The sequence below is a fragment of the Malus domestica genome, chromosome 01, assembly GCF_042453785.1.
Source record: "Malus domestica chromosome 01, GDT2T_hap1".
In the NCBI taxonomy this organism is placed as follows: Eukaryota; Viridiplantae; Streptophyta; class Magnoliopsida; order Rosales; family Rosaceae; genus Malus; species Malus domestica.
In genome coordinates, this window is record NC_091661.1 from 6,462,304 (window position 1) to 6,474,102 (window position 11,799).

The following is an 11,799-nucleotide window of genomic DNA, read 5'->3' on the forward strand; positions in this document are numbered from 1 at the left end:
TTTTATAAGTTCACTGGCTTCGGGTTCCATTGGAACTTCGAAGTTAAGTGAGTTTGCGTGAGAGTAATCCCATGATGGGTGACCCACTGGGAAGTTTTCGTGTGAGTTCCCAGAAACAAAACTGTGAGGGTGTGGTCGGGTCCCAAAGCGGACAATATCGTGCTACGGCAGAGTTAAGCCCGGGATGTGGTGGGGGTTCGGGTCGGGATGTGACATCAACCAACGGAGAGGAGGTGATGTGCCTTATATGTACATGTCCATCTCTTCCTAGCACGAGGCCTTTTGGGAGCTCACTGGTTTCGGGTTCTATCAAAACTCCGAAGTTAAGCGAGTTCGCACGAGAGGAATCCCATGATGGGTGACCCACTGGGAAGTTCTCGTGCGAGTTCCTAGAAACAAAACCGTGAGGGTGTGGTTAGAGCCCAAAGCGAACAATATTGTGCTACGACAGAGTTGAGCCCGAGATGTGGTGGGGTCTGGGCCGAGATGTGACAATTTGGTATCAGATCCATTATGTCGTGTGGTGCGAGTGTACCGACAAGGACGTCAGGCCCCTAAGGGGGTGGATTGTAACATCCCACATTGACCAACATAGAGGGGGTGATGTGGCTTAAATGTACATGTCCATCTCTTCCTAACACGAGGCTTTTTGGGAGCTCACTAGCTTCAGGTTCCATCGGAACTCCGAAGTTAAGCGAGTTCACTTGAGAGCAATCCCATTATGGGTGACCCACTGGGAAGTACTTGTGTGAGTTCCCAGAAACAAAACCGTGAGGGCGTGGTCGGGGCCCAAAACGGACAATATCATGCTAGGCGATGTCGAGCCCAAGATGTGGTGGGGGCCCGGGCCGGGATGTGACAATTTTGTATCAGAGCCAGGTTGCCGTGTGGTGCGAGTGTGCCGACGAGGACGTTGGGGCTTCTAAGGGGGGTGGATTGTAACATCCCACATCGACCAACGGAGAAGGGGTGATGTGCCTTATATGTACATGTACATCTCTTCCTTGCACGAGGCTTTTTGGGAGCTCACTGGCTTCGGGTTCCATCGGAACTCCAAAGTTAAGCGAGTTCGCCCGAGAGTAATTCCATGATGGGTAATCCACTGGGAAGTTCTCGTGTGAGTTCCCAGAAACAAAACCATGAGGGTGTGGTTGAGGCCCAAAGCGGATAATATCGTGCTACGGCGGAGTCAAGCTCGGGATGTGGTGGGGGCTCGAGCCAAGATGTGACAATTTGGTATCAGAGCCACTCTGCCGTGTGGTGTGAGTGTGTCGGATGTGGGATGTTACACACTCAACATCGAACTTCAAAGGTCCGAATTGTCTATTTTGTAAGTCTCGATTCATAGATCATCTTTACAAAAAGTCAATTGAATCCAAAACCATTTGCTTATATAACTATCACGTTAAAATTTCATTGTTTCTTATAGAACAGAGTGTTCGTCAATTTTTTTAAACTCAATTAGATGTCTCAAATATTTCCAATTTAGCTAATCTTTTGCAACGATGATCTATGAGGTGCAACTTGAAATATAAACGGCTCAGATCGTCGAAATTGGATGTGTGAGCTTCACAATAAATCTCCATTTAAAATAAATAAATAAATAACCCTTTCCTTTAAAGGCCTCCATATATATGAAATATATGGATTTGTCGTACTTAAGTCTTCGAATAGGAGTTGAGATGTTGAGTGTTTCCTAAATTTGACTTGGAATTAATGCAGTATGGTGGAGGCACACCAAATTTGATTTCCAACTTTGGCATGTATTAGCAGCAATAGCATTATATCAACCAATCATTTCCCACAAACGAAGAGTTAGGTATATATGGTCAATTGCTTGCGCCCTTTGGCATCGTCGTCATTATCTATTTGTTTTCGGGGAAGTCATTGAACACATTTACTGGGATCACACGCACGCCTCAACTACTCGCGTCTATATCATTCAAATCTACGTACTTTGACTACTGCATTTCAAATCTACGTAATAATAAAAGTGAAGAATTAGGAGGGAATTAGCAGCGTAAGAATCTCTCTTCTTCAAATCTCTTCTCTCTAAATAGGAGATGGCTGAACGAAAGAGAGATTTGTAGAGGAGCGAATCTTACTCTTTTCCTCTAATGATAGAAGAAAATGAAATGGGAAAGGTAACGTAGTTTACCCTTGATTGTTGATCAGTAATTAGCGGAAATGATGGTTGTATATGATGAAAGTTTGGCCATTGTGTAATCAAATGCTGAGTAAAAGTGGATTTTGAAAGATGTGTTGCTGAGTAACTACTAACTAATGCTTTCGGTGCCATAATATATGGTTTGTTGCTTTCTTCAACATATAATGATTCGTGGATTGGAAGAATTACATAACTTGTGCGCCGAGTCAATTTAGTTGCAAAGATTTCCTTGTATTATTTGGTTAGATTTACAATTGGAAGACTTTGGATTCAGTCTCTAGTTATTAATGTTTTTTTGCTGAAATTTTGTAAGTTTTTCATTTTTTTTATTGAAGTCCTAGACATTAATGTAATAATGGTTATTATAATTATTAATTAAAAATTTAGATTTATAGTTCTTTATATTAATGGAATTCTAAATAAAAACTCATAACTTATGAAAATAAGAATATTAAAAGATAAATTATACTCTCCAATATATTATATATAAGCATAGGTACATTCATGAAAATTAACCAAAATATCATGTACCAAAACACGGGTGCATTTTTGAAAGGCACACAAAAAAAAAATTATGCTTAATAACATTATTAAATTTCTTCAATTAAACTTGACATAGATACATTCTCAAATGTACGAAATAGAATGTATCCATATAAGAGATACATTCTCTTCTTTTCTGTCTGGTGGGAACACACCCACATGGGGGACTCCCCACTCCACCTATCACTCACTCTCTCTCTCTCTCTCTCTCTCTCTCTCTCTCTCTCTCTCAGTTTCATCTCGTCTCTCTCTCTGCAAGTGGAGAGACCAGCGCCGTCCATCACCACTCGCGGCTCTCCCTGGCGAACCTCACCACCACCGCAACACCACCTAACTACCCATGTCACAAACCCGAGCCCTGGATAGGTTACCCTCTCTCCCTTTTCCCTCTCTCTGCACAATGGCGCCACCACTATTCAACATTTACTTCGGCGAGTTTCTCGCCATTCCCAGTGAAGGTAAGCTTTGAAAACGCCTAAGAACTTCTTAAATCTTGTTTTGATGTGCGATTAGGATAAATTTGAGTTTTTATGGTGATATTGTGAAGTAGAAATGCCTCGAGGGAAATTTCCTCAGTTTTCCGGCAAGGAACCGCAAGTTGCAGGCGTCTTCTGGCCATTTTAAGGCTACAGTGGAGACCCAAAATGGTATCATTCGAACCCCTACCATCCTAGCTTCATTTTGATCTTCAAATGGTGAATTTAGGTGGAGTTTTGAAGTTAATCCGAGCCGTGGAAGTTTTTACCGGGCACTATTCCCCCAGAATCTGGCAATAAGCCAGAGAAGAAGAAGAAGAAGAAGAAGAAAGAAAAAAAAAAGGGGCGGACCTTAGGCCCAAAACCGGTCCAATGTTCTTGGCCTAAACCCTTAAGCCCAACCGGCCCAAACCTTGGTCCAATGTTCCCAGCCTGGCCCAAATTTCCAAATAGGCTGAGAATATTCTTGGAATATTCCTTATGTTGATGTTTCAAAAATTTCTAGGAAACCCTCCTAGGCTAATTTCGACGTCCCAAGTCCATTTTTGACATCCATTTAGTGAAATTTTAAAGTTTTAACGTAGTTAACCACCGGGGCGTCTTGGTTGACTTTTTGATGATTTTTACGAAAATTACCCAGGACCCTCCTTAGTGTATTTCAACGCTCTGATCCTAAATTCGCACTCTGTTTTCCTAAATTTAATTATTTTAGTGGAGTTTCATTAATGGGCCCTAATATTATGATTATGTGCGATTATTATCGGTGACTCCAGCTTTCTTAGTTTGAACGACTTTGACTCGATGAGGATTCTTGGCAAATCTTGGGGTAGACAATTACCTTAGATGGTATAATTCTCATCCTACTATACTTATGCTCTGACATCACGTGGTCGACGATGAGGCTTTCAGAATCAGCCGATCGCTGCCGTGCATCCTCGAAAGCCGTCGGCCGACATTCTTCACGAACCCATGTCAAACTCGTCAATTTTTAGGGGGAAATGGAAGAGGGAACAATGGGGAATGTTTTTCAGGTGGTGGTGAGCCTTGGATCGCTGGAAAAATGTCGGAATTAGCATCGCGATATGTGTAGGAACCAGGTTGGGGAGCCGAGTCATTAGGTCAAGAGTTTTGGGATCCGGTTCCTCTCCTTCTCTCTCCCCTCCTTTCCATCCTTTCCCCATCCGCCAGCTTACTCTCCTTCCTCTCATTTCTTCCTTCCGATTGGGCAATCACCCCTTTCCTTTCTCTCATTTCTCTTCTCTTTTTTTCCATCACAGCCACACACGTGGCTTCATCACAACCCTTCCTGCTCCAACAAAGCTGGAGCGTTCTAGAGTTATGGTTAAATGATCATTTTGCACTTAACTTTGCTCGTTTATAACTCCAAATTACATTCCATTTGCGCCCACGCATTTGTTTCGAGACGTACTATCCGAATATGTTAAAAAATCTTGGCAAATCTTGGTGTAGACGATTACCTTCGATTGTATAATTCTCATCCTACTTTATTGTACTATACTTATACTCTAACATCATGTGTGAAATGGATCGAAAATCTGTGGGAGGCTATTCCGAATTGAATTACGTAAGGTTGTGGACCCCACTATTGACTGAGAGTTGACTTCTGGTCAACATATCTTGAATCGTTCTTAAATACAAAAATTAGTACTACTAGAGACTAAGTGAAGTCTAGTGGGCCTACATTGGTTAGTGAGTGACTTTAATATATGTGATATGGTTATTACCATGATTTCTTTTATTAGCATCCTTTGTGGATATGAGTTGATTTTATAAATATGTTTTCTATAAAATTGTTATTTTTATATTTGGCCATCGATCTATTTTTATTAAATATGGTTTGACTTGTGCATTGAAAATATTTGTGACATGTGATTTGAAGTGCTTGTTGAATTGTTTGTGAAATGTGAGGGCTAGTAGTGGATTGTTAACCAATTGTCATGGGGATTAGTTGCTTCGATATTGTTTCATTCTCGTTTCGTTGATCCGTTCTAAATTTAGTACTTGAGCTTTGTTTCATGTCGTTAAGCCTTTGTAAATTGAGTACTTGTTTCATGTTTTGTTTCTTTGAGTTTTTGATATGTTTCTTGGACCTTCGCTCGGTTTCGTTAAGTGGTTCGGAACTGGGTTCTGCTGGGGTTCCGTTGAGAGGTTTGGTTCCCTGCTCTATCTGGATTCCGTTGAGTGGTCCAAAATCCCTCGTGCTTCGCAATTCCATTAAGTGGTCCGAAATTGTATCCTGCTTTGGATTTCGTTGAGTGGTCTGATATCCATTGTACTTCGCGATTCCATTAAGTGATCCAGAATCCCTTCTACTCCGCGATTCCGTTGAGTGGTTCGGAATCGTATCTTGATTTGGATTCCATTGAGTGGTCTGGAATCCCGCTTGGTATTTTGGTTCCGTTGAGTGGTCCGGAACCCGATATGGTTGGATTTCGTTAAGTGGTCCGAAATCGCATCCTTTGATTCGTTGGATTCGGTTTAAATTGAGGAAGCTTCAGGGATGTAGGCTTCGGCCGAACTTTGTCGCTCTAACCCCGCATTTTGGTGTATTCTATGAGTTATAAATTGATGTGATTGTGGAATGGTGTTGGAAAGCATATGTGCGTGTAAATGGCAAGATGACAACTCTTGTTTGGCTTATGGTTGATGTGTAGTGTGGTACTCTATTGTACTAAATGGGATTCTTTGTGGAGCAGGAAGGGTTGTGATGAAGCCACATGTGCGGCTGTTATGGAAAGAAGAGAAGAGAAATGAGAGAAAGGAGAGGGGGGACTGCCCAATCAGAATGAAGAAATGAGAGGAAAGAGAGTGAGCTAGCGAAGGGGGAAAAGGGAGAAAGAAGGGAAAGGAGAGGAGAGAGAAGGAGAGGAATGGTTCTCATTACATCCATTTATTACCATACTTAGTGCTACTTTGGTATTGCTAAAAAAACTGCTTCTGTTATGCTGTGAGAATAAACAGCTGTAAAATAAAGTTGTTGAGTGTTTGGTTAACTTTTTTTCAGTAAAAGTGCTTTATAAAAAAAACTAAAGAATAAAAAAAAACTAATGTTTGAGTATTTGGTCAAATTTTATGTAAATGGATGTGAACATGTTAAATGACTAAAAATGATATGGTATTTAATGTGAAATAATAATTGTTAAAGAGAAAAATGTAGGGGCAAAGATTGTAATTTTGTAAAATATGTGGGGTATATTTATCATCTGAAAATTTAATTAAATGGACTCTGATTAATATGCTTTGGAAAAAATACTTTTTTATAAGCATGGTAGACCCTGCTTCTACTTTTCTATGTTTTTCTACTATCATTTCAGCCAAAACCTATGATTTTTGTTGGCGTTTAAAAAATGGAATATCATAGTGGAAGGATCAAAAAGCAAAAGAAATAAGGAATAAGTAGGGTTTGCCAAGTTGCTGAATCTTTTGTTCTACGATTGGAGATGATATGGGGTCAGTGGGATTTCTTCTGGGGTTTGCTATGGGGTCACCTTCTGGAGTTATGGTGCTTGTGCTTCCAAAATCCTAGGACAGGGATTTGGGTAGGAGGCGTTGTCCTGCTCAAGTTCTTCAGGTTCTTCATTTGTTTTTATATGTCCACGAAGTTGGAATGACTCTCAGCATGAGTGGTTGTCAGGTTCTTCTTTTCTTTTGACAGAAGTGTTGATATTGGTTAGAGTTTCCCATATATGATCCATAGAATGGGGAGGTCTTCTGATTGGATCTCCTCCTTCCCTAGGGGTGGCCGTTGTTGGCTCCAAGTGTTGCTGCAGTAGTTGAAGGCAACAAGCTTCTTGCCCTAGGGATAATGGGTGCATCAAAGGGTAGGCATCATTTACCAGACGAATTAACATTGGCGTTGACTAAACTTTCTTCGATTGACATGTTTGGTGGTTGAGTGGTTTGGTCGAGAGGAACATATGTTTTCTCCCAATGAAAGCACGAATTGGTGGAACCAAATCTGCGAACCTCCGTTTGCAGTGGTTGAGTAGAAATATGTGTAATCTTGAGCAACTTGCAAAACAGTGGAATAGCCGTAAGCAAACCTTAGGCTTGGGGGTGTGCCGGCTAAAGGCTCTCCTACGATCAAGTTAGTGAATGGTTTGAACTCAAGCAGTAGGTAAGAGAATTCAAGTGAATAGACTACGTTACCAAAAATGAACCCTAGAGGGGTGTATTTATACCTTGGAAGATATACCTTTTTATGATAGAATCCTCATTCTAAGCTAATAGAATCCTAGAGGATATCTAGTAAGTAGATGTTGCATCATTTTTGGAGTTATAGGACATGATTATGTTTATATTCGGACCTGTTCCCGTGTCTTGCAGAACAAGCATGGTCATCCAGCGGAGTCATTAGGACTCCACCTAGTACCCCCGAGTAGAGTGATGGTGGAACCCTACTCCATTTGATACAAATGTGCCCGGACCTGGTGAGTCCATCATCGGACTTCTAAAGTGACAGTACCCGAATCAGCATTACTCCGACCCTGGCAAATCATGGCCCCACACAATAGTTTTAGTCATATGTATGTGAAAAGGGAACTTTAAGTTTATTAATTCAATTATTGATAAAAATTGTTCATTGTGAAGCATTCATGCCATTATTGAATACATCAAGTGGCTTATTGAGGCAAACTTTTTAGAGGAGCTAACTACTAGTATTGACCTCTCTAACTATTACACTCGAATTCGGTTTATGCTCTTTGAAGCGAAATCGACTTTTTTCTTTACTTATACAGGTACTGGATGTAAATTGTAATTGTGAATTTTCATTGTAAAATTTTAAGTCTCTGGCTGAAATGATCTAAAATTAAATGTTGTTGAAATGATCAATTTTTAGTATGCCATTAATATCTCATCGTTGTATTGTTGATATATAATTAATATGTCATCAATACTTAATTTTAGTTAATTAAAAGTAAAGCACTAAATTAAATCATGTCAGCCAAAACATGTAATTTTTGTTTGTGTTTACAAAAAATAATATCATAGTGGAATGATCAAAAAACAAAAGAAGTAAGGAATTGGGCGCCGCCCGGGGGTGGGTTTGCTGAATATTTTGTTCAATGGTATTGATTGGATAGCGAAACTACCAAGCCGTAAAACTCAAGAAATTAAGGCCACAAGTTCAAAGCAAAATGTCATTTTCATCCTTTCTCTCTCTAGCCTATGAAGTATCAAATCTCAATTCTCTCCCAATTGAGTAAGATTCTCTCCTATTTTAGTTCTCTCGTCTTTTTTCTCTTCTCTCATACTTTTATTTTTATTTATCTTTTTTATATAAAATTTTTTATAATATATTAACGTGATTTAATCATAATTGTTCAAATAGAAGTAAAAAAACAGAAGGTGTGAAGGGTAGGAGTCCAAGAAGTTGATGATGATGTAATACCCAATAAGACCGACCAACCGAACCCCCAGTGGGCCTTTACCGCACCACCTCGTTGCTATTGCTCCGTGGTCCCCACATTCCACACCCCACGTTCTCCTCCCCATTATACGCAAGTTAATTAAAACGCACTCCATCCCACGTGTAGTAGCTATGTTATCCTACATTCCTCACAGGACTTCCTCACATCCTAACCCTCCTTAATCCTAATCATCCTTACTGAGATGGGCAGATTGTGCAAGATAGAGGGCAATTAGAAGGGCATAATTATAGAGAGATTATGCTTGCACGCCTCAAATTATTTCTATCACAATTTTTTAATTTTTTTTATAAATTATTATTTATTAACACTTGATAGTAAAATAATAAAAAATAAAAAATGTATAAGCAAAATAATTTGAGATGTGTGAATATAATTTTCCTAACTTTTATATGTCATCGTTGTGTATTTTTTTATGTTAATGTCAGAGAAATTAAATTTCTAAATCAAATATTGTAAACTAAATAATGTAGATATTGATGATTGAATTATTACTTAAATATTGATTAACGTACTTATTTTTTATTGGTGATACATCATTTGATTTAAAAAAATTTAGTCTTTCTACCATTATTTTTAGGGAGTTTTAACGAAAAGTCCACTATACTGTTCACTTTAATAAAAAACCACATTTTTATACTAAAAAGTTAATCCTGATACTATTCATTTTACCCTTTATTTTGTTCTTATCGTTAAAACTCAAAGTTTTCAAATCATTTTCATTAGTTTGCCTTTATTTTTATGATAGTATTATTACTTTTTATTTTTTTATTTTTTTTAAAATAATATTATCTGTACTAAGGGGAATGAGTTAGACTTAGCCTCATAATGAATTATCAATAATGTGATACAAATTAGTCTTTGACAATTATAATGTTGTTTAAATTCGTCTTTAACGAGAATTGTACTTAAAATCTCTAACTTATAAATGAAAATACTACTAATTAAATACAGTCGCAGACACAAAAGCAAAATGCATAAACTTATTCGCCGCATGTTAAGCAGATGCTTCAATAACATAATTTCATGAGGAAAAAACCTACACATAATGCCTTATTAGACCAAAATGCTTAGAAACAGTGAACTTTTGAGTGCAAATTAATATTTCTTGCAATAAACAGGAAGAGACCCACAGACTGCAGACTGCAACTCTGAATAAAGTAAATAACCCCTCATTTGACCAAAGCCTCAAGTTTGATGGAGAGAGCACGAGATGAGAGAATATTTTTTTAATTATAAAAACATAAAATCAGGAGTAAAGTAAAATGGCTGACATCAGCGTACCTTTGACTCCCCTACTCTCTTTCTTCCTTTCTCTCTCTTGTCTTGTTTAAACCCACACCTCTCTTGTCTTGTCCATCCTCCCTTTCTCTGTTTCTTTTTATTCTCTCGCCACCCAAAATTCCGAAAGAGAGGTATACAGAGACCGACGACGGAGATGGTGAGGGACGACGACCTCTACGTCGCGGTGCCGAGCTTCTTCCGGTGTCCGATATCGCTCGACATCATGAAATCCCCTGTTAGCCTCTGCACCGGCGTCACCTACGACCGCTCCAGCATCCAGCGCTGGCTCGACGACGGCAACAACACCTGCCCCGCCACCATGCAACTCCTCCACACCAAAGACTTGCTCCCCAACCGCAACTTGCATCGCCTCATCCAGATCTGGTCTGACTCCTTCCGCCTCCCCCCACGCAACTCCACCTCCTTCTCGCCACCCTCTTCACCCTTCCAACCACCACTGCCCAAGGACCAGATCCGCCACCTAATCCACCGCTTGGACGCCTATACCGAACCATCTTCCTCCTTCGATTCCCTTTCCAAGATTGCCCAGTTCGCAAGAGAGTCCGACGACAACCGCAAAATCCTCGCCGAAAGAGATGGTTTCATCCAAGTCCTCGTCGAGTTTCTCGGTGGCAGCGGCAATGCCGAAGACAAAAACATCGGCGCCCTCGAACAAGTTGTGAGAATCCTTGATCTGGTGAAGGACAAAATACAAGACCGGGAGGAGCTGTCGAGATGGATGCTAAAAAAGAGCGGTCAGGATTGCTTGGCTTCTCTGCTTCTTATTGCACAACATGGAAGTGTGGATTCTCGAATCGCAACGGCTGGGGTTTTGGAATCAATATCGGTAAACGCGGAAGCGAAGATCCTGATAGCCGAGAAAGAAGGGCTTTTACCCCAGCTGCTGAAGTCCACGGCTCCGGAAAAGGATCCGACGGTCATTGAAGCGAGTCTCTCTTGCTTGATCGCCCTGTCGACCCCGAAGCGAGTGAAGGTTAGATTGGTCCATTTAGGAGCAGTGAAGCTGCTGTCCAAGTTGCTGTGGGATCCGAATTCCACGACGGCGACGGTGGAGGAGGCGTTGAAGTTGCTGGAAACGGTGTCGTCGGTGAAAGAGGGGCGGGGAAAGATATGCGAGGACGGCAAGTGCGTGTCGGGGATCGTGCAGAGGCTGCTGAAGGTGTCGAGTGCGGCGGCGGAGCACGCGGTGACGATACTATGGAGCGTGTGCTATTTGTTTAAGGAGAGGGCAGCGCAAGAGGCGGTGGGGAGGGCGAATGGGTTGACCAAGATATTGCTGCTGATGCAAAGCAATTGCTCGCCGGCTGTTCGGCAAATGTGTGCCGATTTGCTCAAGATTTTTCGTGTGAATTCGAAATCGGTTATTTCTTGTTATGATACTAAGACCACTCATATCATGCCCTTCTGAGATTTGGGAGACGAATGATATTGTAAATGACACAAATTTTGTTAGTCCAATACAAAGGAGAAATTCGTTTTATTTCAGTTTCTGTTTTTTGTTTTTTGTTTTTTTATCAACATTTTATTTCATTGTGGACGTTAATATATTGGAGGGTTATTATCATGAATGGTTCGTACAAGTGATGGTAGAGTATACGAGTACATTGACATCATCGGTAAGGAAATTGAAGAGACATGATGTTGTGGTATTGGGTACGTAGTCAACCATCTCTGTAATTATGTTTATGATCTTTTCTATTCCAGATACAATGTAGATGTACAATAGGTGTAAACAGATTTAATGGATCCAAAAGTAGAGCTTAATTGTTGGATCTTTACAATGGATGCAAAGTGTATCTGTGTAACGTTTTTTTAATATAAGTATCGGAGTCTTGCTCAAAACACTAGTTTCAAGTTT

The 11,799-nt window shown here is 40.2% G+C and overlaps 1 protein-coding gene and 1 long non-coding RNA gene across 2 annotated transcripts; both read left to right on the forward strand.

Moving 5' to 3' along the window:
• The first annotated feature begins 2,863 nt into the window (after positions 1-2,863).
• On the forward strand, positions 2,864-6,200 carry LOC139195812 (uncharacterized). Its single transcript, XR_011580848.1, has 2 exons — positions 2,864-3,168; positions 5,904-6,200. It is a non-coding gene; the product is annotated as an uncharacterized lncRNA (long non-coding RNA).
• Positions 6,201-9,607: 3,407 nt separating this feature from the next.
• Positions 9,608-11,426, forward strand: LOC103411539 (U-box domain-containing protein 28-like). Its single transcript, XM_008350166.4, has one exon. It carries the CDS (start codon positions 10,075-10,077, stop codon positions 11,347-11,349), a length of 1,275 nt encoding a protein of 424 aa, XP_008348388.1. The 5' UTR covers positions 9,608-10,074; the 3' UTR covers positions 11,350-11,426.
• Positions 11,427-11,799: the final 373 nt, after the last annotated feature.